Source organism: Erythrolamprus reginae, chromosome 11, assembly GCF_031021105.1.
Source record: "Erythrolamprus reginae isolate rEryReg1 chromosome 11, rEryReg1.hap1, whole genome shotgun sequence".
Taxonomy (NCBI): domain Eukaryota; kingdom Metazoa; phylum Chordata; class Lepidosauria; order Squamata; family Dipsadidae; genus Erythrolamprus; species Erythrolamprus reginae.
In genome coordinates this window covers 38,141,386-38,169,306 of record NC_091960.1, presented here as the reverse complement: position 1 = coordinate 38,169,306, position 27,921 = coordinate 38,141,386, and the positions used below count along the sequence as shown (strand labels likewise).

General features: G+C 52.2%; 2 protein-coding genes across 3 annotated transcripts; one reads left to right on the top strand and one right to left on the bottom strand.

Annotated features, from left to right (window-relative positions):
* The first annotated feature begins 319 nt into the window (after positions 1-319).
* Positions 320-6,192, top strand: PPIE (peptidylprolyl isomerase E). Of its 2 annotated transcripts, XM_070764696.1 has the most exons (10): positions 320-523; positions 600-698; positions 1,694-1,737; positions 2,204-2,230; positions 3,027-3,108; positions 3,214-3,314; positions 3,699-3,822; positions 4,884-5,069; positions 5,321-5,463; positions 5,540-6,192. In XM_070764696.1, exons 1-10 carry the CDS (start codon positions 493-495, stop codon positions 5,606-5,608), a joined length of 906 nt encoding a protein of 301 aa, XP_070620797.1. In that variant the 5' UTR covers positions 320-492; the 3' UTR covers positions 5,609-6,192. The 2 variants fall into 2 exon arrangements, with proteins under 2 accessions (XP_070620797.1, XP_070620798.1); XM_070764697.1 differs by lacking the exons at positions 320-523; positions 600-698 and adding an exon at positions 760-1,284.
* BMP8A (bone morphogenetic protein 8a) lies at positions 5,841-26,527 on the bottom strand. Its single transcript, XM_070764695.1, has 7 exons — positions 26,414-26,527; positions 16,466-16,658; positions 12,806-12,954; positions 11,271-11,471; positions 10,274-10,353; positions 9,355-9,465; positions 5,841-7,773 (listed from the first exon to the last, which is right to left on the bottom strand). Exons 1-7 carry the CDS (start codon positions 26,523-26,525, stop codon positions 7,624-7,626), a joined length of 996 nt encoding a protein of 331 aa, XP_070620796.1. The 5' UTR covers positions 26,526-26,527; the 3' UTR covers positions 5,841-7,623.
* Positions 26,528-27,921: the final 1,394 nt, after the last annotated feature.

Sequence of the window (27,921 nt, the reverse complement as noted above, 5' to 3'; positions counted from 1 at the left end):
GTTCATTGTTGACCGGACTCGGAGCACCGCGGGCTCCTTCAGCGCAGAACAGCAGCTGGGCCCCCCGCCTGCAGGCAGCTTCCCCTCGGGCAGAGCCAGGGGGACGGAGGGCACCGCAGCCGCTCCTCAAACGGGGGCCTGGGCCGCGCTGCGCCGCCTGAAGCGCCCTCGGAGCCGAGTCGGCTGAAGGCGCGGGGGGAGGAGCTACGTCAAGAGGGGGAAGGGGCGGGGCTCTGCACTTCAAGGACTTCAACTCCCAGAATCCCTCTGCCAGGAGGGGCTGGCCAATACGATCTGAAGAGAAACCCACTTTGGCGCCATAGGCTCGGGGCGGCAGTCCGGGGGGCGTCTCGGCTTCCCCGGCGAATCGCACGGCCTGAGAGGGGCGGGGCTGGATGCGTTGCCGCTGTTCCGGGTCCTCCCACCTCTAGGAGCGCTACTGCGGCCCGGCGGCCAGAAGTGGTCCCTGGGAAGGCGTGCGGGGCGGCAGCGATGGCCTCCAGCAAGCGCGTGCTCTACGTGGGTGAGCGGCGGCGGGGCCGGGCCGGGAGGCTGCCGTTGGGGGGGGAAGGCTCTCGGCCTGACCGGACTCGTTGCAGGCGGGCTGGCGGAGGAGGTGGACGAGCGGGTGCTGCACGCGGCCTTCATCCCCTTCGGAGACCTGACCGACATCCAGATCCCGCTGGACTACGAGACCGGTGAGGGCGGGGGGAAGGAGACCGGAAGTGGCCCCGGAAGTGTTCTAGTCCGGCCCCCCACCCCGGAAACACGTTTCCAAGCTCTGGATTAGAAATTTCGGTGGCAAAAGATCAAACGGATGGAAACCCCCGTTTATTCCAAGGGGCTGAAGCTGCCGCCCCTCCCCCTCCCGGCTGCTCTCCACGGGGTCGAATCTTCTCACCTGAGCAGGAGTTTGGGGGGGGGAGCAGCAGCCAGAAAAGTTAAGCAGGGCGAGTCCCTAGCGCCACTTAGTGAAGCTTTAGCAAGGCCACACCTGGAGTAGTGCGTCCAGTTTTGGTCATCAGTCTACAGGGAAAAAATGTTTTGGAAAAACGCAACGAAGAGCAACCAAGATGCTGATGGGTCTGGAGACAAAACCCCTGAAGAACAGCGGCGGTTGCAGGATTTGGGTTTGGCCCCTTTAGAGAAAGGACAGACTGGGGGGGTGGGGGGCATGATAGCAATATACCGGTATTGGAGGGGACGAACCAAGGGGAGAAGTAACAGTGAGGACATTTAACCAGTGGAACAGCTTGCCACCACAAATTGTGTGTGCTAACAGAGGTTAGAATTTAAAAATAATTTAAAGAGATAGCAAAAATTTGTATTGAAAGTACAGAAAGATGAAAAAATTAATTGTTTTATTATTTTATGTAATATTGATATATTTATAAAGATTACTAGTATGATTATGGTTATTGCTGTACTTTTATTCAAATTATGCCCAGACAACACGTAGTTCAGATGGACAAGGAATTTGAGGTTGGAAAAGCGATGGTGGAAAGTTGGACTGGGCTGAGTAAAAGTCAAGTTGGGCTCTGGGTTCCCTCCAGGATGGACCACAGCTGCCACCCACACTCTTCCCACTCTGGACACCCCTCTTTTCTTTGTGAAAAGTTTCAGTCGATACTGAGATGCATTTTGAGGCCTGTTTCCTCAAGTGCTGATGTTTGATCTTCTCTTCTGTCTGCAGAAAAACATCGAGGCTTCGCTTTCATTGAATTTGAGCTGGCTGAGGTGAGCCAGGGAGGGCACTTTCAAAGTTTCTCCATCTTTTCTCCCTGTTTACGGTCAACTGGGGAGGGTGAATCCCTGAGTTCTTGGAGAGATTGCATGAAATTTGTTTGGGCAGGTGACATCTCTAGAATTGACATTGATTAATTATCAGGTACATCTGAAGGCCAATTCTGTCCAGTCATCCCAGTGGGGTCCAGTTTGAGAAGGTGCTTCCAAGCTGGCAAATGATATTTCCAACCACTTCCACCTTTGACATTCTTCAAACTTTAGTATGTTTCTTTTCTACCAAAATTTTCAGCAGTGCACCAGCTTAGTAAAAGTTTTCCGTAGACCTAGCAAGTTTGCATGCTACGTCCACTTGTCCACCTTGTGGCCAGTGCAATACTTGTTGTCTTGACCTCCCCAGGAGAGGAAGAGCGAAGTAAGGGGTCATTCTGCCTTAAATGATTCCTCTTCTTTCTTTTAGGATGCTGCAGCTGCTATTGACAACATGGTAGGTTTATCTTTAAACCTTTATTTCATTTTTGAGCGGTTTCAAAGATTTTCTTTCTTTCTTTCTTCTCAATGTTAAGGTCCTTAGGGGAATCTCAGCCTCTCTCTGTTTGTTGTTTTGTGAGAAGCAGTGTGTCTTTCTCCTGGGCTTCCAAAACTGAGCAAGTCCTTCCAGGAAGCCATGGAAGACAAAGGGCTTGGTAGCTCCTTGCTTTTGGCTTGTTGGGCAGAAGCCTCTTTGCCCCCATGAGGGGTCCTTCCATGGGGCCAGAGGGAAGTTGAAGCGGTGGGGGCAGATGGTAGGAATCTGGGTGCTGGAACAAGGCTCAAGATGATTGTTGCCGGACACAGAAACACGGCCTTTATACTGAGCTGAATTCCTTGGCAAGAGGAACAGGGACCCTCTGCCCACGATGGCAAACCTATGGCACTCAGGCCCCATGTCGCCTGGCATGCGCAGTGTCACCTGTCCCGGGTTTCTGACACACATGCAAACACGACAACCAGCTGGCCTTGGTGCCTGGTCTCCTGTTTTCCCGTGAGAGCGTGTGCGCCAGGCAGCTGATTGGCCCATGCACATGCGCTGCAGTGACCAGAAGTACATTTCCAGGAAACGGCAGTGCTCCTCTTCCTGGTTGCGAGAAGCACGCCCTTGTGGGCTCTCGGTGCGGCTGCCACTCCCTCTTCCTCACTTGGGGCCCTGTTCTGGGTGAGGGCTGCGACCTCCTCTTCCGAAAACCCTCCAGTCGAAAGTGATGGCGCCCCTCCTCCTCCTTCTCCCCCCCTTCCCCGTTTAGAACGAATCTGAGCTCTTTGGGAGGACCATCCGTGTCAACCTGGCCAAGCCCATGAGGATCAAAGAAGGCTCCTCCCGACCAGGTGAGCAGCAGAATTCAAGGTCGTAAGGAATCTCCCGCCCTCTTGCCTGGGGAAAGGTCCTTCCGCTCACAACCTCCCTGAACTGTTTCTGCTTTTCCATGACAGTCTGGTCAGATGACGATTGGCTGAAGAAATTTTCAGGAAAGACCCTTGAGGAGAATTTGGAGGAAGGAGGAGCGGTGGCAGCCCGGTCAGAGGTCCAAGAGGTACAGAGGCCTCCTGTCTCCCAAGATGCTTGTTACGTTTGCATTAATGGGGCTTCTGTGAGCTGGGCACAAATTTAGCCTGCGAAGCCTCCAGAGTTGTACTTGAGCAGGAGTTTGCAATATGTATTGTTGTGGTGGATTGTGCTAAGATGGCTTATATTTTCCAGCCAGTGACTCTGGAGGGGGGGGGGGGAACCAAGGGGAGTGACCCCTCCAGCATCAACACCTGAATTTGGGTCTGGAGCTTTCCAATCCGTTACTTAGCTGTGCGGCCCCTGCACCCCTGGGTCTCCCCTCGCCCCCTTCTCAGGTGCCTCCTTTCAAGCTGACCATAGCCAGACACCTTCTGGATTCCTGGAGGAAGCTCTGTTTCTTTTCTTTTAGGGGGAACCACCCGTGAAAAAATCCAGGACCAACCCCCAGGTTTACATGGACATCAAGATTGGAAATAAACCTGCAGGGCGGTTGCATATTCTCTTGCGGTCAGATATTGTCCCGATGACCACTGGTAAGCAGCAAAGGCATCCATTGTGCTTGCTGGGAACCTTTTTCAAGTTGCTCTTGTGTTATTGGAAGTTGCAGTGCTAAGTCACAGTCCGGAGCTTGGCCGGCTGCCCTGTTGTTAAGAGACGGAGAGAAATTGGGGAATCATCCAGGCCTCTTTCTCCAGGGACAGCCTTCCTCAGCCTGGAGCGTTGGGGTGACCAAGGCGCCCCAGAGGTTCTAGTTGTAGTCTGGAGGATGCCAGGTTGGGGGATGTTGTTCCTTGTGCTGGACAGATGTGTTGGCCATAAGGGTGCAAGGGAAGCCACATTTTCGACATTTCTGGAGAGGACAAAGGCAGCAAATCAAGAAATAGGGCTGAATCATCCAAGGCATGGTGACCACAAGGGAGACCGCTTAGAGACCAGCGGCACAGGCTTTTCCTAAGCCTGGCCTTGTGGTTTCTATTTTAAGCGTTCTAGTTTGTCCCAGACTTGTAGCAACGTTTTTCTGCACATTGGTAAAGGCCGAAGGATGTGGCTTCCCTGGCTTCTTCTCTAAATTTACAGGATTTGTGCTGAAGTGATGGTTCAGCACATTTCTCTCCATTTCTGTACATGCCGGAAGCTTTGGGGTTTTTAGAAATACGAGTGCAGTGGCCTTGAGCTTTAAGTGCATAGTCATTTTGTACCTCTGCAAAATGTATAATTTTCAGTTAGAATAATTTCATTAAATGCCACAAATTGTAATTTATCACCTGAATATTCATGGCTCTTTTATTGGGCCAAGCCTTGGAGGACAGAGCTAGAGATTGAGGTGGAAAGATCAAACCTGAAACAAAGGTATAATGCATTCAGGCAGGTGAGTCAAGAGGTGGTGCCCCACTCCAGGTCCCAGGGCAGCAGCTGGAACCACTGGGATTCGAGAGAGGAACAACAGAGAGTGAAGCCAATTGTAACTGATTTCTAACTGTTGCCCTGACCCTGCTTTTAACTGGGATGATGTTCTAACCAGCATCACCTGTTTCCGCTCTTCCCCTTTGCCACTTCTGTTGCTTCATTGCCCGACTGGGCCTCTCACCTGCAGAGAACTTCCGTTGTCTTTGCACGCACGAGAAAGGCTTCGGCTTCAAGGGGAGCAGCTTCCACCGAATTATCCCCCAGTTCATGTGCCAGGCGGGAGATTTCACCAACCACAACGGTACCGGCGGGAAGTCCATCTACGGGAAGAAGTTTGATGACGAGAACTTTATCCTGAAGCACACAGCGCCAGGTAGTGTGGCGGGGCTGTAGAAAAGGTGGGGCATCCAGGTGCTTGGCCCCCCCAGTCCAAGTGGTGGTGCCACTGTGCCCGTTGCGCCATCCCACTTCTCCAGCCCCACTGAAGGGAACGGCTAAAGAACTGTTGGTCCCAACAGCACCGGGAACCACAGGACCCCAAGCTTTGCAGAATTTCCTTACGAATGTGATTGTCCCCAAAAGTTGCCAAGTGGTCAAGGGCACAACGTCCGTGTGTCTCTCCAGGTTTACTCTCCATGGCCAATTCCGGCCCCAACACCAATGGCTCCCAGTTTTTTATCACTTGCGACAAGACCGACTGGCTGGATGGGAAACACGTGGTCTTTGGAGAAGTTACAGAAGGGATGGATGTGATGCGGCAGGTTGAGGTGAGGATGGGCCTCGGTGGGTGAGCGGCCCCTGGCTTTGCCCCTCCCCCACTTTAATTTCTCTCCCCCTCCCAAGGCTCAAGGCAGCAAAGACGGGAAGCCGAAGCAAAAAGTGATCATCTCCGACTGTGGGGAATTCATGTGAGTGTGAACATCGGACAACGGGAGAAGACCAGGCCCAGCATCACTTCGCTCTGGATGGACACCGGGATACGGAGTTAGGTGTTCAGGACTGTAAAACTGTTGAGATTTCTTTTATACAGAATTTTTCTTTCTATAAAATTCATGTATTTTTTACAACAGATAATTCCCCTTTAAAGGCTTGCTTTGAGTTCCCTGCTCATGTAGCGGTGCTGGTCTGGAGCAGCCTCTCTCTCTCGTGGGCAAAGAACCTTTTTATTCTTTCACTCCAAACACATGTACAAAATGGCATGCCATCCATCCAAAATTACATTACAATCATCTTTCCAAATTTGGTATGCATAATCCATCAAATACTGCCTCCTTTTACATTTGACATCTGGACAAAAGTAATTGCTCAAATTTCTTATATGCATTTAAAAGGCTATTAGCGAATATACATTTAGGCAGGGGCAGCCTTTCTCAATCTGGGTTCCCCATTTCCTTCCATTCAGCACCTCCATAAACAGAAGAATATCTTAATGGGTTTTTGCCCTAGACAAACAGAAGGATTTCTACTTATCTTAAATAAATGGAATTTTAAATGAATAGTTATTTCCTTAGGCTAATTCAAGCTTGTAGGTTTTTAACCAATCATTCCTGGTTTAACCTTTGCTTAACAATAACAATAGAAGAGCTGAAAAAGCAAGTAGCCTTTACCCTAGATACAATTTTATAGACTTGAATAATACAGAATAATGAAATGCTTTATTGGCAATATAGGTTTGCCTATTATTGCAATAACTGACAAAGGCCCATAATCTCCATGGCAGGAGGATTCCAATAAGGTCTTGGACTGAATTAACAGCAATTACATCGGTAGCGCAGTTAAGGTTCAGAAAGACTAAGTGGCTGGATTAGAAGACCCTGCCCTTTTGTAAGGACCCCACCCAGACCCAATAAGCCTGGTGACTGCAGGCAGCAGACGGTACCTTGAAGAGACGCCCACTGTATCCGGCCCCCGTCCGGCTCTTCTTTCCCTTTGGAGCTGCTGCTGGCCGCAGGGATTGGGAAGAGAGCCAATAGGGCCAGGGGCTCAATTAGACCCAGCGGCTAGTCAGTTTGGGGGGAGGAGGGCTTCACCATTGGGGTGTTTCTGCCCAGATTTGTTTCTGGGAGGACTGGGCAGCCAGCCAGGGACCACTGAGGAGTTGGGGGAGTCCCAAGGAGAGGGAGACCATCAAAACAGCCCCGATATGCAGTTGAACCCCTCCCCTTTTATAAACGTTGCGCATAGGGCACATTGGAGGCAGAATGTGAATCACGCAGTGATGAGAGCCGTCTTGACTCGTTTGACAGGTGGACTTGCTGGTGGCCACTGAAACGCCACGGCTGCTCATCAAGGGTTCTGTAGCCCTAGTCTGGGCTTCAATATCTTCCCCCTTGAAATGCTTCAACTGCCTCCTGGGGTTCCTCCATCCGACCAGTGGGGGAGCTGCCTGTGGGGCTTCTGTCAGTGAAATTGGAGACTGGGAGGGCTGCGCGTGGCCCTCCCAGGCCCTGTTTTCAGCTGCAGAGGCCTCCTGCAGCCCTGCGCTCGTAAAAATGGAGCCCCCGGAAGCTGTTGCAGCAGAAAACAGCCCTGGTGAGCCGCCTGCAACCTCCCCGGGCTCGGCTTCTGCTGGCAGGGGGCTGCAGGAGGCCCTTGCAGCAGAAAACAGAAGATTGAGGAGTGACGCTGAATTGGCCGCCCCCCCCCCCCCCCCCCCGGCCCTGGCCATCCCATCCCTGACCCTGTGGTGGTGAACCTATGGCACGCGTGTCCAACGTGGCACACGGAGCCATGTCGCCTAGCAAGCGCAGCGTCGCCCATTCCTCTTCTGGGTTTCTGCCACGCACGCACACACGACAATCAGCTGGACTTTGCGCCAGTGCCGGAAACCAGAAGAGCTGGACTTCCCTTGTCCGGGCAGAATCCCGGGAAAGAACCAAGCAGAGGATTTGGGAGCCAGGCAGTTGCCAGGAGCCAGTAAGGGCCGATCAGTGGCAGCCGCAGGACTTCACCACCATGTTCCGCTTTTTCCTGAGGATGACGTTGTTGTTGCTGTCGTAAAAGAGGACGAAGATGGCGCTGAGCTTCGTCGGGGCACAGCAGGCCTTGGGCACGGCTCCGGGCTTCATCAGGTGGACCTACGGGGGGAGGAATGGGGTCACCGGAGCAGGCAAAGCCTGCGAGAAAGCTGCTTCTGCAGAGCTGAGCATCTGGCCCGGAGCAGAAGGTCAACACACACACACACACCACTGTCCACAAGGAAATGGAAATGCTTTAAAGAAACACGGGCTCCCAGGAGGAAAGGCAGCGGTTTCCATGAGAAGGCCGTTTGTCTCCACTGGCGAAAATATTTATTCCCCAAATTTTGAGGCTGAGGTCAGGAACAGCTTCAGAGTCCCCAAGAGCTTCCTGACCTCATCCGTGGGAGGAGGAGGAGGAAGGTTGCGTCCAGCCTTTTCTCCCTGAGCTCAAGTGCAGGAGGAAGGAGATCAGCTCGGACACGTGAACTGGTGTCCTTTGGGGAGCTCTGCTGGAGAAAGGCCCACTCGGTTCTTAGCAGGCGGGGGCTCTCCCACGCTCAGGACAGGCAGCTTTTCCCCTGGGGGTCTGGAGGAAATGCTGTTCATCTAGGCCAGGGGTCCTCAGACGATGGACTGCAGACCACCAAAGCCATGAATCTGGCCCACGCAGGACCCCGAGGCTGCCTCACCCACATCGCCCTGTCCACCCTCCAGCCGAGCACAGGACTTACCTTTACGAGCCCCATGGGCCGGAACGGAAAGGTTCCAGTTTGGCCTGCAGGATGCTGCTGGAGGTGGGAGAGGTGAAAAATGGGCCCCCCAAGTCTACTAGGAGGCCAAAGACGGGGCAAAGCCTGCCTGTTCCTCACCTCCCCCGCCTCCAGAAGCTGGACCAAGAGAGGCCAGGGACCGAGAGAGGTTTCTCAGGTTTCTTGGGGCTGAGAAGAATTGCTGCAAAACCACGTTTTCCAAATCGGACCACTAAACTCCTAAACAACTGAAAAAACGAGCGAGCAGAAAGAAAACCCAACCCAAAGAGCAACATGCAAACGAAAGCAAGGAAAACACCCCTGGAGCAAAACCCATTAAAGTTTAATTTCTCTGCATTGTTTGATGGACTGTTAAATTGGCCACGCCCACCTAGGCACATGGCCACCTAGCCACACCCACCTCACCAGTCCAGCCCCGCCACAGCCTGAGGGACCATGAATTGGCCCCCTGTTTAAAACGTTTGAGGGCCCCCGGCCGAGACGATTGGGGGGGGCATTCCGCCATGGAGAGACCCAAACGGGCAAAGCTCTTCCACTGGGATGGGCCTTTGTGCGCGCACGGCTGACCCCAAAGAATAGCCACTGGGCTTCAGTTGCCAGGCGATCTGAGCGAAGGGGCCGGGGGCTGCTGCAACTCTTCCACCCGCAAGGGCTCGGGTGGGGACCCCAGGAATCCGGCTCCCCTCCTTCCACCCTGCAGTCCTCTGGGGCAGAGCCAGCGAAGTGGAGGGGAGAAAGCGCTGGAGCTCCCCAGGGGGGTTTGGGGCCAGGCACTCCGTCCCAGCTCCGTCCAGTCCAGAGGAGGGCTGTTGTGGGGAAAACGGGGGGAGGGAGCGCCTTCTTTGCCCCTTAGAGGTCCTAGACGAAATCCAACCAATAATAAAATTGCTGCCCATCTACCCTCCTGCCTGCTGCCAGCAATACTGACCAGCGACTGGACGATGGCATGGTTGGTGGCGTTCATGGAGGAATTCAGGGGGAAGACACACTCTCCGTCACAGTAGAAGGCGGGGTAACTCTGGGGGGCAATCACCCAGTCCTGGGGGAGGAGAAGGATGAAGGTCAGTCCCGCCACGCCTGCTGCCACCGGCTCAAGGAAAACTGGCGGCTGGGCCAGGCCACTGGAGTCGTCTGATACCAGAGATACAGAGAGAGAAGTCGGAACGGAGCCTTCTCTGCCTTCTCACATGAGCCGTTGCCCTCGCTCAGCTCCAACGTGCCCATGTGTGCCGGCCAGTTGTTTTTTGGCTGACGCAGAGGCTCTGGGAGGGCACTTTTGGATCCCAGAGAGCCTCGGGGGGAAATGGGGGGGTGGCGTTTTTACTCTCCCCCGGCTCCAGGAAAGACTTTGGAGCCTGGGGAGGGCGAAACACGAGCCCACTGGGCCTACCAGAAGTTGAGAAACAGGCCGTTTCCGGCCTCCAGAGGGCCCTTGGGGCAGGGGCGATGCTGTCTTTGTCCTCCCCAGGCATTGAATTATGGTGTGGGCACTCACGCATGTGCGATAGCAGGCACACAGGCTCTTTCGACACCCAAGGGGAAAAAGGTTTGCCATCACGGCTCTAGGCTCTACACTTGGGGGGAAGGTGCGAGGTGGACCCATTCCTTTCACTCCCAAAAGGTCAAGCTGAGCAGATGAGGCTGCGTTGCAAGGGGCACTTTCCTCCTGGACGGAGGAAGAGGAACCGGGGTTTATTCCTCTGCAGCACCTCCGCTTTGCACAAGCCAGACCGGAGCCCCTGGGGGGCAGGGGGCAAAAGGGGGGGGGGCAGGACGGGCAGAGGTGCCTGAACCTACAGTTCATTTTTTTCTGGGGACTCATAAAGGACAGAGTTTAAAATGGTTACCAGCCAATCAAAATCTTGAAACTTGACGTTGAGCTCATGTCTCCGGCAGATCTGGCTGTGTTCGGAATCATAGACCTCATCTAAGGAAGGAAGAAAAGAGGTGGGTCTTCATATTATGGGGCTCCGCAACCCATGCTCCACAACGGGATCCCCAGCCTTTTGGAGGGGGGACTCATCCCACAGCCCCCACCCACTCCCTGGGCCTGGCTTGGACTTCCAGCGGAGGGCCCCCCAGCCTTTCCCTGCCTGCTCTAAGGCCCAGCTCTGGAGGTGAAGGGCAGGCAAAGGCTCCGGCTGTCTGTCCTGCCAGCCAGGCCTGCCTAGCCATGACACTGGGGCCTCCGGGCTGCCCTTTGGGGAGACCGTCCCTGGGCCCTGGGCCTCGAAGAAGGAGCCGATCCGAAGAGGGAAGCAGCGATCGGTTCTGCAACTAGGTTTTGTTAACCTTTCAGGCTCCCAGATGGGTCAAGAGGGGGGTGGGCTGGGAATTCTGGGGATCTGAGTCCAGACCGGCCCTCCTTCCCTTCGCCCACCAGCCAGAGACGCTGCCTGCTAGAGACGGCCAGGTGACACCTGCTGGCAGCCCACGCTTGGCCCACCTGCTCTCCCCTCTCTTCAGTTGGGGAAGCTGACAGGGGCCAAGGACGTGTGTCTCCCGCTGTGTTTGGGGGTCTGTTTGAGGACCAAGCAAACTCTGGCAGCTGTGCGACTGAACCTCCGAGGAGGCCCACGAAGCTGCCGGCTGGAGGGGCTCCGCGTGTCTCTGCCCAAAGGAGGCTGGGCTGCCCCTCAAGCCCTGCGCTGCCTCCCGGTGGGCAGACGCAGCTCCAGGGCACTGGGGGCACCAGGAGGGCAGCCCAGTGGGGAGGGTGGGGGCCCCGCCTGTGCACAAAAACAGGTAGAGAGCTTTGAGGGTGGCATCGGCCGTTGGGCTTCTTCTGACCAGGCCCTGTGATGACCCCTCAGCCGGGCGCCTCCCTGCCTTCCGGCTTCTTACCAAAGAGCCCCGGGAGCCTGTTGGAGTTGGGGAAGGTGTAGCTCTTCCGGGGCTGCGGCCTCTGTCGCTTCGCCTGCTTGGCTGCTCGGGGGAGCCGGACCTGGTTTGCGCTCTCCTGGAAAAAGGTCACCACGAAGGGCTGCTTGGAAAGGGGGCCATGGCGACCCAAGAGGCCGGCCAGTCCGGGATCCACACTCTCGCCTTCAAAAGCCAAAGAAGAAACCATCCAGAGTAACCAGAGAGCTCCTTCTGGGCCCCCTCCCAGCGGGATGGCCCCACGGATGGGGGAGGGAGGGAGGGGGGACTGGATGGCCCAGGGGCAGCAAGAGGCTCCAGAGGAGGCGGGGGGCCTGCAGGGTCTCCTCCCCTCAAAGCACCTGTCTCTGGTACAAGAGAAGGCGGAGAGCAGAGGTCCCACTGGCCAGCCCCCAAAACGACAGTGCCAGGGAATGCGTAGGACCCCCAAATGCCGTGGGACTGACAGCTGCCCTCGGGGCACAAATTCCAAAGAGAAATACGATACCCAATGCGTTTGTTTGACATAAAATTCTGACAAATGGACCAAGTTATTGTTCAACCAGCTACTTTTTCTTAGTGCTGTTTTTCATAATGTCAGGACAAAGTTTGGTCTCCACAAAGATTGAAAGTCTAAACTTTAAGAAATGAAAAGATGCTCAGAAGCAAGAATGGAGTTTGAATAAGCCAAAAAATGAGCGAGAGAACCCTTGTGTGATCTTGATGAATACACCTCCTCAGCCCCTGACACATCACATGAAGTTCAACCTGGAAATAGGAAAAATATTCTGACAGTGAGAACCTTCCAGGGATGGAGCAGAAGTTGCCTTCATCATCACGGGAGGCTTTCGAGGAGAGATTGGACGGCTATTGGTCAGGGGAGGTCTCCTACTTGGACTAGATGACTTACAAGATCCCTTCCACCTCTGTGAATCTGTTCAATCTGCCTGATCAAAGGAATCGGAGGGAGCAGGAATACGATCCCTCCTCTGAAACCATGGCTGACAAAGAGCAGGAGGCAGAGACTTCTAATTAAAGTTGCAAGGGTCTAATTAATGCAAGGAAAACAACTATTTCTGAATAAACATTGCAGAAGGGAAGGGGGCCGACCTGTGGGTGATGTTTTAACTACCTTGGAGAACATCTCTTTAATTCAATTCCTAGCTGATTGCAGAAAACCTCAGCAGAATTAAGGAAGCAGCCGCTTGTGATATCTCCGCATAGCGACAGGATTGTCCTTTCCTTTAGATCCACGGCCCCCACCAACCTTTCCAGCTCCGTGGACTGGCAGCAGTGGCAGGGGTGGCAGGGAATGGTTTGGAGCGCACATGCTCCACTTGCACCAATGGAACTTCACCCGCTACTGGCAAGGACCGGGTCCCAACAAACCACATACCAGTCCACGGGTGCCAGTCCTGCTTTAGATGAACCGAAGTCTCTGTTGACTGAGTTGGTATCTTCTCCCTTCAAACAGGTATGGTAGAAAACTCAGGTGGACAAAACAAGACATTTAGCCTTACCGCCCTCTGTCTCCACGTAGAGTCTCAGCCCCAAGTTGTATTTCCGGTTCAACAGCCAGTGGTTGCTAGCAGCTGTGACATCAAAGGTCAGCCATCCACCTGTGCTGGCCAGGGATTCCTGAAGATCTAAGAACAGCAGCTCAGGTTCCCTGGAGGGGCAGAACATTCGGGTGGAATGAAAGCAGCCACTGGGCTACAGAGCTTGAACTCTGGAATGGCTTAACCCTGCTGTTCTGTTCGAAAAAAGTTACAAATCTTCTGTTCGGGTCACATACGACCCGGACCGAAAACTCTTCATTTGAAGTGCTTATGTTTGGTCAATTTGAAAACTTTTTTCACTTGGAAAGTAGTCTGAACATTTCTGCACACAATGATATGAAAATTGAACTGAGAAAATTAATCCTTATTGGCTTATTTTGCACATAAATGTGCCTCCCTCCCGGGTCTATTTGACCAGGACTGCAAATTGATCATTTTAGGTACTTATATTTGGTCTTTTTGAAAGCTTTTTTCACCTGGAAACAAATTTGAACATTTATGCACACAATGATATGAAAATTGAACTGAGAAAATTAATCCTTATTGGTTTATTTTGCACATAAATGTGCCTCCCCCCCCGTTTCTGTGAAATAGTCTTCACTTTATGGATAGTTTTGCTAGCAGAATACATTCAGTTTTGCTAAAGTTGGTGTGGGATTTGTAGCTTGAATATTTCTGAACATAATGATATGAAAATTGAAGTGGAAAAATTGATGCATATTGGTTTATTTTGCACATAAATGGGCCCCCATGCTTATACTCAAATAGGCTTATACTCAAATAGACTTATACTCGAGTATAAGACAACATGGTTTTATATTCAAAAATAAACCAATAAGAATCATTTTTTTCAGTTCATTTCTATTTTTCTTATGTTTCAAAAGGATATTCCAAATATTTCTAGCCAAATATGTATAAAAAGTGACAATAATGGCACACAGCAAGGCCGAGGGGTGGTGGTGGCCCTTTTGTGGCAAAAATAAACCAATAAGAACCATTTTTTTCAGTTCATTTATATTTTTCTTATGTTCAGGATTGTTCAATTTAGTATATCAAATCTTTTGGGGGGAAATTCCTTAGGGATTTGTAGCCTTAAAAAATAGAAATTGACACGAAATTCAGAAAGGATGGGGGGAGGGGCTTTTTGATCAAAATAAAAATATAAGTCTCAATTTTTCCAGTTCAATTTTCATATCATTATGTTCATAAATGTTCAAACTAGTTTTCCAGTTGAAAATTTTTTCAAAAAGATCAAATTCAAGTACCTTAAAAAATTATTTTTGGTCCGGTCACATATGAACAGAAACAAACTCGAAGTGATGATTTTTTTTTGCCCAGAAAACAATTAGCCACCACCCCAAAAATATTTTTTGATGATCAGCATTGTTAAATTGAGTAAATGAATGCCTAAGATTTTAAAGAATATTTCGGATTTGGAGCATAAAAAAATAAAAAGTGAAAATGGTTGCAAGCAGCCGAGGGGGGGGGGGAGGCCTTATTTCTGATTTTAAAAAACCAATAAGAATCATTTTTTTCAGTTCCTTTATATTTTTCTTATATTCAGAAATGTTCAAGCTACCAATCCCACACCAACTTTAGTAAAATAGAATGGATTTTGCAAGCAAAACTATCCATAAATTGAAAAAAAATTCACAAAAACGGGGGGGGGGGGCTTGCATTATATCCGCAAAATAAACCAATAAGATTTACTTTTTTCATTTCAATTTTCATATCATTGTGTGCAGAAATGTTCAGACTACTTTCCAAGTGAAAAAAGCTTTCAAAAAGACCAAACATAAGCACTGCAAATGAAGAGTTTTCGGTCCGGGTCAGGGTGACCCGGGAACAGAAGATTTGTAACTTTTTTTGCCCAGCAAAAACTAAGCCCCCCACCCCCCAAAAAAAATTCTCATAGAGAGAACCCCTGAAATGATGAAAAGTCATGAAATTTCAAGTTTCAGATATGCAGGGAAAATGTTTTACAGGGGACTCAAACTTGGTTTCGGGTCACATAGGACCCGAACAGAACAGCATTAAACAAGGAATGAAGGGCATCCCAGCCACCCACCCACCGCTGGCTCTGGAGCAGACCCTTCCAGACCGAGGCCTCTGCACTTGGGTTTCATGCCCCCCCCCCCTGATGGCAGGCTCAGGGCAGGAACCACCGCCCTCGCCTTCCCACCTTCCCAAATTCTGGCAAAGGAAGCAGGTGACGGCGGCTCCCCTGGCCCAGGAAGGCTCTGGGTAGGACTGGCATGGGCCACACCGATCTCCAGGTCTGCCAATAAACTAGCAGGTGATGCAGGCAGTGGCCCTTCGGAGACACCCCACTGAAGGCCCTGTGCTCATCCCTGGCTGAACAGGGAAAGTTGATAAGAGCTAGACTGCTCCTCAACTCACCCTCTCTTCTTTAATACTCGTTCAAAGTTACAACTTCACACACACAAAAAGTGAGTTATGGCGAGTTCTCACGTTTACAACTGTTGCAGCCTCCACATAGTCACGTGCAGTGTTCCCTCTAATTTTTTTTTGGGGTGGGCAGAAAAGTATAGTGTCTGAGCGGCAGTCCCTTCGGGACTGGGCGGCACAGAAATAATAAATAAACAAACAAACAAACAAACAAACAAATAAAAAACCCACCCTGTTTTGCCTCAGAGAATTTCAAAATAAAATACTGTCCTGTGTGTCTATAACAGTGAGCTCATAATAGGGCAACTCTATCAATATCAAAATGCCACTTAAATAGTTGAGCTAGTTTCAAACTAGATTTTTATTTTCTTTCTCTCTTCCTTACTCCCATTCTTTTTTTCTCTTTTCCTTCCTCTCTTTTTTCTATCTGTTTCTCTCTCTTCCTCTCTCTCTCCTTCCCTCTCTCTCTTTCCCTCTCGGCTTCTGGGCAGGTTTGGAAAACTCTGAGTTGATGATGATTTTTAAGTGAGCGATTGCTCACTGCTCAGCTTAGAGGGAACTATGGTCACGTGATCTAAATTAGAGCGCTTGGCCACCGGCATGAATTTATGAGAGTGGGTTGTGGCACCCCAGGGTTAGACGATCCCCATTGGCCACCATCCCAAGCCAGCTTTTGACCAGCAGTGACCTAACAACTGGAAGTGGTTCACGTAACAATTGTGGCAAAGAGTTTGTTAAATTGGAACAACCCCCTTGTTTAGCAATGGAAATTCCAGTCCCAACCTTAATTCCAGTCTTAAATTGACAGACCCTTGGTCTGGATAGACACACACGTCTAAAGATAAGAGAATTCCTCCAAGTTTTAATTATAAATCTTTGACTTCTGCCGCTCTTCAGAGAGGGGCGGCATACAAATATAATAAATTATTATTATTATTATTATTATTATTATTATTATTACATTGTCTGATATTTATTAACAGATGTACAAATATCAGTTTTCTCTGCAGTTTGCTGCAGCCGCTTGACTGAGACAGCAGAAGCCAAATGAGCCGAGCGGAGCGTCTCCTTGTCGTTCGCTGGCAAGAAGGAGAATTCTTCCCGGCAGCTGATTCGTCCACCTGCAGTTGAAACGTTTTACCCAGAGAGACGGAGGCCGGAGCCCCCAGCCCACCCGCCAAGGCCTGGACTCCAGTGTCTGGGTCTCTGTACCTGCTCGGGGGCTCCTGGACGAGCTCGTAGACGCTGATGCGAAGGGTCTGGTTCACGTGGCAGGTGTAACTTTTCATCTTGTAAATTCTGAATTCGGCCGCTGTGACCGTCTCCCCCGCTGGGATCTGGGTTAAGTCGAACCGGAATTCTTTCCAGTAAGGCTTCTTCTGGAAAATGCCTCTCTCCAGCTCAACTGCACGGAATCGCACCCACCAAAAAAGCAAAGGTGTTTATTTGGGCCTCCCCTGTTCACACTCTCTGCTCCGTGTCAGCTCTCAGAGGACACGCTGACAAATGACTTCAGAAGTAAAATACAAATTCAAGGAATAATAACGGTTAATTAAAAGCAATGCAGCAGTCTAAAATATATTCGGACGGCTAAGACAGACAAATGATGTTCAATCAACGTGTGTCACATGCAAACTAAAATAATGATATCTACCTTGGTAAAACACTTGTAGAAGTGATCTTGCAAAGAGCAGTGGATTGCAAATATGAGACACCACGTGAGGCATGAAAGGCAAATGCAACTATAATCTACTGAATTGAAAGTTTCCAAAATTTGGGTTCTATTATGGAAAAAATGGTGAAGTCACCAGACTAGAAACCAGGGTACTGGGAATCCTAATGTCTTACTTTCGGGGGTGACTTATTTTCGGGGAAACAGGGTACAAACTCTATTAAAAAGTGCTATTGCTAACATGTTGTAAGCCGCCCTGAGTCTAAAGAGAAGGGCGGCATAAAAATCCAATAAATAAAATAAATAAATAAATAAATAAATAAAAAGACGATAAATCAGCACCTAAAAACCAATAACTTATTGGACCCAATCAGCATGGCTTCACTGAAGGCAAATCATGTCAGTCTACTCTCACTGATTTCTTTGACTATGTCACAAAGGTGTTGGATCAAGGTGGTGCCGTGGATATTGCCTATCTGGACTTCAGCAAAGCCTTTGATACGGTTCCACATAAAGAGCTGATAGATAAGTTAGTGAAGATTGGACTTAATCCCTGGATAGCTCACTGGATTTGCAGTTGGCTGAAGCATAGATATCAGAGGGTTGTTATTAATGACGAGTATTCTGAGCAGAGTCAGGTTACAAGCGGTGTGCCACAAGGGTCTGTTCTGGGTCCTATTCTTTTTAATATGTTTGTGAGTGACATAGGGGAAGGTTTAGCAGGGAAGGTTTGCCTATTTGCCGATGACTCTAAAGTATGAAATAGGGTTGATATTCCTGGAGGCATCTGTAATATGGCAAATAATTTAGCTTTACTAGATAAGTGGTCAAAGCAATGGAAACTGCAGTTTGATGTTTCCAAATGTAAACATAGAAACATAGAAGATTGACGGCAGAAAAAGACCTCCTGGTCCATCTAGTCTGCCCTTCTACTATTTCCTGTATTTTATGTTAGGATGGATCGATGTTTATCCCAGCCATGTTAAAATTTGATTACTGTGGATTTACCAACCACGTCTGCTGGAAGTTTGTTCCAAGCATCTACTACTACATCTACTACAGACAGTGCTGATGGAGGGGCAGAAGAGAGCTGGAGCCAGAGGAGGAGGGGGTGGGCCAGTCCTCCCCAAACACCCCCAACAGACCACTTGACCTCCCCTCCACTTGGCTGGCCACAGGCAGGTTGCAGGAGTGGAAACCTACAGCTCACTTTTGTATCCATCCAGCCTGGTGGTTTCACAGATGGCGCGAGCACAACCCACAACCAGCACAGGCTCAGTGACAGAACTCTTTCCTTTAACCCAAGGGAGTTGGGGGATATTCTTCTCTCAGGAATCGGACTGGAGCAGCTCGAGCCCCGCACGGATTTTATACGGCTGGTTTCCTTAAGGGGGAAACAACTCTCTTCATTACAGTTCCCAGACTGACCAGGGGTGGACGCCTCTTTCTATTTGAGAGCCCACCGCCCACCTCTTTGGTTCAACGCGGAGCAGGGCCCCCTGGGGAGCCTGGAGCGTCCAAGAAAGGAATCTTTCATAGTCGATATTTAAGAGCCACGCTCCCTTTTGGCACCGCAACTTGCACCCTCTGCTCCAGGCGGCGTTTTCTGTGGTGTTCTGACAAAACAAACATTTGTTAAATGCCTTCACGGTGCACAAAGTGTTTCTGAATGCTTAAAAAGATAAATCTAATTAGAAAGCAAAGGCTGGCTCAAGGGTCCTTTCCTGGACGAGGATGAAAGGGTCAGTGTTTGTTTTTCAGATGAAATTCAAATCCAAACTCTTGGAATTAATGCTCTCCCTCCGGAAAACACAGGGCTGGTCCTGGGACAGGCCTTTCATTCACAATCACCGTTGGCACATTTTGGAAAGGGGAGGAGGAAGCGAGAGAACAAATGGGCGGCAGCTCCATCACTCCAGTGAGTTTACACGTATTCCATAATAAGAGATATAATTACGAACCAATTAAACTTTCACATTAAAGTACATCTAACTAAGCCTAATTACTGCTGCAGAAGTAAGAGCCACGATGCTCCTAGAGGACAATAGCGCCATCCATTCCATCTTCTGTAAAATCTGGTGATGCTTCAGCTCCAGCAAGTCCACTTTGTGTTTTTCTCCTGGGAGGATCCTCTTTCACTTGGGCTTCTAATTTGTTTCCTGAGGGGAGGCCGCCTGTCAGGCCGAAGCCAGAATGCTTGGAGGTTTTGGCCTCCCACATTATGCTCTGTTCTTTTGGGATGTTCCTTGCGGTGGAAACTTGGGGGGAGGAGGGTCTGCACACCATGACACATTCCTTTTAGGTTCTCAAGGTCAGCATCTGGCCGGAAGCTGCTGGGAGTTGCAGAATACACTGGCAGAAGATGTTTGGTTCATGCGATCAGCTTGTGGGAGGAGACGCAAGGAAATGAACTCTAATCTGGGTGGAGATTTTACCCTCGTAGCTTTAGATTCGTGTTTCTCCAGTGGTGCTAACATGGCCCTGTTTATAAATTGGAACTTTGAAGAAGGCGAAGCCCTGGACTTGGATTTGTTTCTCGGATGCTCTTCGGAAGCCTGACACCTTATAGATTACCCTGGTCTTAAAAGCGGTCACTTTTATCCAGCAGGTTGCCAGAGTCCCTCTTTGCTCCTCCTCAGGTCAAACCCATTGACCTTCTGCCCAATTTCATGCCCAAACCTCAAAGTAGGAAGCCCAATTCTGGCGCAGCTTGTGGAAATCAGCCCTTGCCAAGATTTAATTTAAAAATATAAAAAGCTTTTAGAGCTTGTAAGCCATCCAGAGGTACTGGGTTGAGTCCAGCAGCTACAGGAATTAAATGAATGAATAAATAAAATAAATAAAAAGGGGGAAGGCTGAACCGATGGCAAAGGTAATACTGCAAAGGCGCTCAGCAGCTCCTCTCTTAAAGTCAAGGGTTTCGCCTGGGCTCATCTGAAGCGCAGGAAGCCGTCCATTCGGAGTCCGTGGCTGCTTTCTCAAGCTGTCCGGACTTTGCTTGAGCCATTCAATAGTCCAACAACTCCAACTCCGACAAAAAAAGGAACTGTGTGTGGAGGGGAAGGAGGCTTTGGAGAGGGGCGGCATACGAGTCTAATGAATTATTATTATTATTATTATTATTATTAATTATTATTATTCAAAGCAGGCAGCTGCTCGACTTCAGGGCTGACAAGGGCTTGCAGAGGTTGGAGGATCCAGGAGGCTCTCGAAAGTCTGACAGTTGTATTAAGTTGCACAACCCCTTTCATTTTGCTTCCATAGCACCAAGAAATCGTGCTTCCCTTCACTGGCAGTGGATGCTGGGTCTTTTCCTCCTGGAGGGACCCTCCTTCGTGAGGCGTTTAATGCATCGGTTTCATCCTTTAATCCGTGCACACCATCCAGAGCCCCAGGTCGGTGGGTGGCGGAGTGAATAGATCTTAAAAGAAACCAAACTTGGCTGCTTTCCAAGTGGATCCAAGAATCTTATGAGCATTTTTAGCACATAGGATCAACACTGTTTGTAGTTAATAGTGTAAAGCTCTATTGTTGCTTGTTCTGCATAGGCTTTCTAGAGTGCAAACTGGAAAAAAATATCTGCAGATCCACACAAAATGCATTTTATGTCTCTCTCTGTTTCATTATATTTTTAGCCGTGTGCCCCCCCTCCCTTGACATGTGTTGTGTATGTGTGTGTGCTATTTTATTCTGTAAATTACACCTCTACTGCAATTACACTAGTCCCAGCTGCCCTGGGAAGCTCCGTGTGCCCTTTGGAGACACTAAATTAAAAGGAAATGCTGGTGAGCTGAACCACATAAAGAATTGGGAGCCTCAAAATAATTGAAATGAGGTGCGGACGGAATTCTATCTCGCAGACAAAGCCAGGACGGATTCTAGCACAGCCTTGGCCTGGAAGGGAGGGGGGCAGGGTCCGGGAGGCCTCAAGTCTGCCAAATCTGCCCCTCCCCCATTATTTTCACTGCTTCTCCATCCTAGAAGTAAATCTTAAGGACACAAAGGTGGTGGGGGCCCCCACGGCAATGAATGAGGTGAAGCTGAGGGTGGGTGCAGCTCTTCTGCCCCCCTGAAATGGCTTCAGAACAAAGACTTGCAACAAAAGGTTAATAAAATAATAAATAAAATAATAAAACAGTTCTTTCAACATATAAATAACAAGAAAAACAGGCAGGGAAACAGTCGGTCACTAAAGAGAGAAGACGACAATTCATTATTTGCATCAATTATTTGCTTCATGCAAAAAGAAATTACAGCCCAACCTACGAAAAACATAACCATAAAAGGCAGGCTGGAAATAAAAATTAAAATAAGCAAGGAAATACGGGTCGTGTCTGACCTCGATAGATACAAATTACTGGGGCCTGATGGACTCCATCCCAGAGTCCTGCAGGAGGGCAGGTGCTATCTCAGAGCCACTGGACCATAACTTTCAAAAACCCTGGAGCACCAGGGAACCAGAAGAGCTGATGAGGTTTCCATCCTTTCTTTCAAAAAAAGGGGGTGGGGGGAGGACGAGACCCAGGGAACTACAGACCAGTCTCGCATCAACACCTGGGAAGATACGGGGAGAATAATAAAAAAATTAATGTGAACATCTACCGAGTTTCCCCGAAAATAAGACAGGGCCATATTTGTTTTGAACCCCGAAATAGGTCTTGGCCTTATTATGGGTGTGTGTGTGTGTGTGTGTGTGTGTGTTATTGTTTAGTAGGCAGCAGGTGTGAGACTGGATGTCCCATCATCGCCGCCTTCCCTGCCGGTTCTTGGCGCTGGGCCAGGGGCTGCCCGGTGGGCCAGGGGCTCTGTCTGCAAGGCTGGTTGTGCCGTTGCATGCACAAACTGCAGGGCTGATGTGCAGCTTCATCACAGTGGCACAGCTGGGGCCCTGCTGCCCTTCGCACACACAACGGCACAAGCCTTGCGGGGTCTGGAAGGCAGCGGCAGTGGCGTGACGGTTCTCGGGGAGGCTCATCTCTGGCAGGCGGAATGGGGCACCACCACCTTCTCCACAACCTTCCCCATAAAAGGAAGGTTGGAGACCGGATGGTAGTTTGTTTGTTTGTTTGTTAATTAATTAATTAATTAGATTTGTATGCCGCCCCTCTCCGAAGACTCAGGGTGGCTCACAACAATAATAAAAACAATATTCTAGCTAAAACAAATCTAATATTAAAAAGCCCTTAAACAGGCTCTTGAGCACGGCTGGCTCCAGGGGAGGGTAGCAGTCGTCCAATACCTGAGGAAGGGGGGGGGTCAGGCTGTTTTCCCAAGCACCAGGAGGCCAGACTAGGAACAACAGATGGAAGCTGACCCAAGAGAAATTCAACCTGGAACGAAGGAGAAGCTTTCTGAGGGTGAGAGTGATCAGCCGGTGGAAGAGAAATTGCCTGCGGAGGTTGTGTGAATGCTCCAACACTGGAGACTTTCGAGAAGAAACTGGATGGTCATTTATCTGGGGTGGCATAGGGTTCCTGCTTGAGCAGGGGGTTGGACTAGATGACCTACAAGGTCCCTTCCAATTTTAGTAAGTAAATAAATAAACATATGGCATCTATACATGGGATTAAATAGTATGTTTTGGATGTTCAGCAGCAGTAAATGAGGACCCGGATTGTGGGCGCCATAGGCTGCCTCTCTTCAAAAGTGCTGTTGCCAACATGTTGTAGGCTGCCCTGAGTCTAAGGAGAAAGAGGGCATTAAACATAAATAAATAAACAAATAAACAAATAAATAAACAAACAAATAAATAAATAAATAGACAGACAGACAGACAGACAGGGAAATGGTATCACATTGAGGCCTTTGAGGTGAGGGGAGACCCAGCACCCTTGACCCTTGACATGAGTGATGTCAGGTTGGCCAAACCCACCCAGGCACAGGCTCACCAAACCACCCCACACATGACTGCCAAACTACTCCCACCCAGTCACATGATCATCAAGCCACCCCCACAAAATTAAGCCATGCCCACAGAGCAGTAGTATAAAAAAAATGGAGCCCACCGCTGCCTGCCAGAGCCCTTCCGGATTGGCCCGGCTCTGCTGCCAGACGCCTCCCAAGCATCCCTGGGAAGCACTGGAGGGAGGGGCTCCCTGAAGGAAGGAGGGCTGGCTGCAGAGCAGAGGGGGTGAGGGGGGGCTTTTCAAGGGGAGGGGCTCTTTCATGGCAGAGGGAGAGAGAGGCCCCCTCCGCAAAGGCCTTGGGGGGGGGGCTTCTACTCCAGCCACCCCCAGAGGCAGGAGACCTGCTCTACTCTCAGACTCAGAGCGGCTAATAATAATAATATCAACAACACAGTCGGAAGGGACCTTGGAGGTCATCTAGTCCAACCCCCTACTTGGGCGGGAAACCCTGAACTACTTCAGACAGATGGGTATCCAACATCTGCTTAAAAACTTCCAGTGTTGGAGCTTTCACAACTTCGGGAGGCAGGCTGTTCCACTGGTTATTTGTTCTGACTGTCAGGAAATTTCTCCTGAGTTCTAAGTGGCTTCTCTCCTTATTTAGTTTCCATTCATTGCTTCTTGTTCTACACTCAGGTGCTTTGGAGAATAACTGGACTCCCTCTTCTTTGTGGCCACCCCTGAGATACTGGAAGGTTGCTATCATGTCTCCCCTGGTCCTTCTCTTCATTCAACCGTCCGTGCCCGCTTCCTGCCACTCCCTGCCTGTCACCTGATCAAGAGCTGAAGCCCCTCCACCAGCCCCCTGGCTCTTCAGCATCCCAAGTCAACAGGATGAATCTCCATGGGGCTCTGGGGGGGGGGCTGTGTATGGAGGAGATGTGCTGCAGGGGAAGGGCACTGACGCACTGGCCAGGAGCTGGCGGAGGGGAGGCCGAATCCTCCCAGGCTCTCAGGTGGGAGCTCTCCTATCTCTGGCCACAGCTCCAGCCTTTGGGAACTGGGCGGCCCGGCTGAGCCAGGAAGGAGACCCCCGTCCCCTGCAGAGACCTGATGCAAAATGCAAGGGGGGCTGCGTGTGTGTGTTGCAGCTGCCCCTGTTGAGCACCAGGAGAACCTTCTCCAGAGGCCCTTCTGCTGAAGGCCATGAGGGGGCCAAAAGTCCAGCCAGCTGGTTCCTGGACGGCCCAGCTGGCCACTCCGAGGACATAAGCAAGCTATTAAACTGGGTGGCTCCCCAGCATTCCTCCTTCCCCAGAAACATCCTCCCAGAAGACAACCTCCGCTTCCTCCTCCCGGGCCTGGGTTTCTGCCCTTCTTGTGGCTGGGATGGGCAGCGCCACACACACTCCGGCCACTTCCGTTGAAAGTCCAGGCTGTGGACGGGCATCCCAAGTTTAAGATGCTCTCGGCTGTTTTTCTGACGCAAGAACAATATCTCCCTCTCGGGGTGTCGCCACAGAGAAGCCCACGCTGTGATTGCTTTGATGTGCACAGTAAGAGTTGCAGACGGAGACCTGCACCAGAAGTGACTTCGGGCAGGAGTTGGGGGGTCGGTTTCACTTTTGGGGTTTGCTCCAGAAAGAAAAAAAATCATTGCAATGCCATCAATGGGGGAGAGATTAATTTTTTTAACCTAATGCAAAATTAGTAAGATTTTTTTTATTTTTGCAAATGTCACTTTCATAATTTAATGAAATATTAAAACCTACACCTTCCCTAACACTCCATTGAAGCCAATGATGAATTATAACTTCTAAATCAGTAAACGGTCAGCCTTACTAACTAGGCGGGGGCAGCATATAAATGAAGGAAAGAAATAATAGAAGGAAATAATTCTAAAAGGGTGGACGTTACCAAAAAGTTTCTTTCAGGAGACTGGTTTGTGGTGGCCATGAAGCAATCTCACCCTGGTGTAGTATTCCTTGTGTAGGTCTAAGGGCACATTGTTGGGCAGGCCCTAAAGTTCCTAACCACATAGGGCTGCTCTGTCCCCTTATGCTGTGAGCATGGGTTTTGAACTCTAGGCTTTGCAACCACGGAGCTCTGGGGAGGCCTCAAGGCCTGGGGGAATTCTAGCGCATTGGCTGACACCCCAAAGCTTACTGCTAAAACTTCCCTAGATTGGCCCTTGCAATAGGTAACACCATGAATGCGCATTGTCCTGTGTGCATGAATGATCGCATCATGTGAACTGCATGCACATAGCAAGAGCAGCATAGAGATAATGTTCCTATAAGAAAGCCGGCTGGGAAGAAGAAGAAGAAGGGGAAATTTCTGGATGGGATTTGCCTGATTGTATTGCGTGGTACTGGAGACTTTGATGCCTTCGCCCATGGAATAAAGTCGGCTTCTTCCTCTCTCTCTGCTTCACCTTGGAAACCTTCCCCGACGGCCGTGGTGCTCGGAGGCCCCTGAGCTGCGCTGCACGGAGCCCATGTGGCTGTGGCGGGGCCCGGGGGCGGCACTGCTCCTGCTGGTGGTGCTTCTGCCGGCCTCCCTGTCCCGCCAGGGGTCCCCTCTTTCCCTGCTATTGTTGGAAGGGTTGTTCTCCCCCCCCCCACAGGAGAAATGTTTTTGTCCAAGTTGAGCCACAGGGCAGTTCTGAGGAGGGTCCCTGGACGAACCTTTCTGTCGCAGCGTAGTTAGAGGGGGAGGCAGGCAGGAAGTGGAGAAACACCCCCGTTGCTTGCCCAGCTCAGTCCCAAGCAGGCCACGGACCCACTCGCAGCCCCGACCTTAGAGGTCTTCTAGTCCAACCCTTTATGCAAGCAGGGCAGCCTATGGCTGTGATGACAGGCCTTTTTTGGTAAGTTCCCGGTAGGGGCAGCATACAAATCTAATACATACATTATTTTTATTATTATTATTATTAGTGTGCCAAGGGGGGGGGCGTGGTCACACCCATAATTCCATGCCCCCCTCCCGTGCAGATGTGCATCCCACCGCTCCCTGCACACAAGGGCCCCGCTGGCAGTGGGGAAAGGCTGGCAGGGGGGCAGCTGCGCTTCCCGGACGGCCCCGCTGAGTTTCAGTAAGTCAGCAGTTCGGCAGGGCGGGAACCGGCTCGACCAGATTCCGCTCCCGCTGCCGCTGCGCTCGCGGCCGCCACGGCCGGCCCGACTCACCCGAGGGGGCTGCGGCGCCCACCCCCCCCGGCTCCGGACGGGCTCGAGGGGGGAGAGGGAGCCCTCCCTCGCAAGAGCCCCCCGCGCGCCCCTCCCCGGCCTCCGCCCACTTGCAGACGAAGCGCCGGGCCACGTGGGCGCACCTGCCGCTCCACCGAAGTCTAGAAGGGGGGCATGTTAGACCAGGCACCCCGCCCGGCAACGGCTCCCGGCCCCGAAGCCTCGCGCTCGGCCTGCCCAGCGGCTGAGACCGGACTCCTAGGAGCCTCTCGGTCCGGTTCGGTCGGGTCCGCCTTCGGGGAGGCTGCGAGGCGGGAGCGCCCCCCGCCTGGGACCCTGCGAGGTTGCGCCTTCCGGGCGTCGGGGATTCCGTGGGGGCTTTCCCCTCGGCGCCCTGGGCGGCTCAAGACGGGCCCCCCGCCTCCCCTCCGCCTCCCCGGCCCCGCTCACTCACCCAGGTTGACGAAGCTCATGACGGTGTCGGCGGCGTCGGCGGCGTCGGGGCTGAGCGGGCGGCCGTGGCGGGCGTCGTCGTGGCGGGCCCAGGCGCGGTAGAGGCCCAGCATGAAGCGCGGGGCGGCGGCGGGCGGCGGGGCGGCCGGGCGGCTCCGGCGGGGGGCGGGAGGGGGGCGGCGGGGTCCGGCGGGGAGGCCCAGCAGCGCCAGCACCTCCCGCTGCAGCTCGCGGCCGCTCAGCCCTCGGGGGGCGGCGGCGGGCGGGCGGCGGGCGAGGGCCTGGTGGGACGGGGAGGCCGGCAGAAGCACCGCCAGCAGGAGCAGCGCCGCCCCCGGGCCCCGCCGCATGGCCTCCGCGCAGCGCAGCTCAGGGGCCTCCGAGCGCCGCGGCCGTCGTGCCGGCTCTGGAAGTGGCTGGCGGTTCGCCTCGTCGGGTGCGCCGGGGGCCCGTCGGCAAGGTAAAACCGACGGCGGGGCTGCCTGGCCGGTGGTTGTCCCTGTCACGTCGCGGCCACTGCCCGCTCGGCCTCCGCCGTCCACGCACGTCCTCCAGCTCCGGCCGCCCACGTGGGAGCAGCCTCCCTCCGATGGCCCCGGCGGACGGGAAGGGCGGGGAGGTGCCCTCCTCCCCCAGAGGCAGCCGGGACTCTTCCGCCGCCTCGGCCCCGCTGGAGCCCAGCCCCGCAGCTGCCCTCTGCCGGAGCCGGGACGCCGGTTGGGGCTCGCCCGCCGGTCCCGCCTTCCGCCCCTCGGCCGTCGAGGCTCCCTCCGCGGACTCAAGGGACCCGCTCCCAGCTCCCCGGGACTCGACGGCGCTCCCAATCGCCCGCACCGCTCGGCCTTCACAGGAGCCATTGGAGCGAAGGGCTGGAGGCGGAGGGGCAACGGCCAGGTGGGCTCGCCCCCGGGGCTCGGAGTGCCGGCGGAGTCCAGCGCAATCCTGCCACCGCACGCGGACACGCAGGGGCGTCTGTGGCTGCCCAGGGGCGGTGGCCGGATTGCGCTGGACTCCTCCGGCCCTCCGAGCCCCGGGGGCGAGCACACCTGGCCGTTCCACCTCAGCAGCCCCCCTCTGGCTGGAGGGGCAAAAGGCCAAATCCCCCCCCCGGAAGGTCCGGGACCCTGAGCGGCCCTTGGAGGTCTCGTCCCCCGCGGGCCGCCCGGACCAGAAGAGCCGCTTCCAAGAAGGCCCTGTCGCCTTTCCTTGACCTTGGCTGCCATCCTGGCATCTACCGAACCAGTTGTGCTGTTGTACCTCCTCTTCCTCCTGCTGCTGCTGCGACTGAGGGGCCCCTGCGTGAGCCTCGGCCAGGTCTTCTCCTCCAGGGAAGCGGGGTCTCCCTTGGACCCTCCGTGGACTTTGAAAGAGCCCGAGAGGAAGAGGAGTCGCACTCCTTTGGCCTTATTTATTTGGGACTCCCGATAACTTTCTCTGGATTGCGCCAAACTCCGCCAGCCCACAGAGCCCCGGGGCCGAGCCCCCTCCCCGACCCCTCTGAGCAGCCCC

Excerpts from the sequence above, each read along its gene's own strand:
- BMP8A (XM_070764695.1), bottom strand. The coding sequence starts at position 26,525 with ATGCTGGGCCTCTACCGCGCCTGGGCCCGCCACGACGACGCCCGCCAC. Across the intron at positions 11,472-12,805 it reads CTACGTGGAGACAGAGGGCG|GCGAGAGTGTGGATCCCGGA; the intron begins GTAAGGCTAAAT and ends TGGCTTTTGAAG. Across the intron at positions 7,774-9,354 it reads ATGCCATCGTCCAGTCGCTG|GTCCACCTGATGAAGCCCGG; the intron begins GTCAGTATTGCT and ends CTCCCCCCGTAG.
- PPIE (XM_070764696.1), top strand. The coding sequence starts at position 493 with ATGGCCTCCAGCAAGCGCGTGCTCTACGTGG. Across the intron at positions 5,070-5,320 it reads CCTGAAGCACACAGCGCCAG|GTTTACTCTCCATGGCCAAT; the intron begins GTAGTGTGGCGG and ends GTGTCTCTCCAG. Across the intron at positions 5,464-5,539 it reads ATGTGATGCGGCAGGTTGAG|GCTCAAGGCAGCAAAGACGG; the intron begins GTGAGGATGGGC and ends CCCCCTCCCAAG.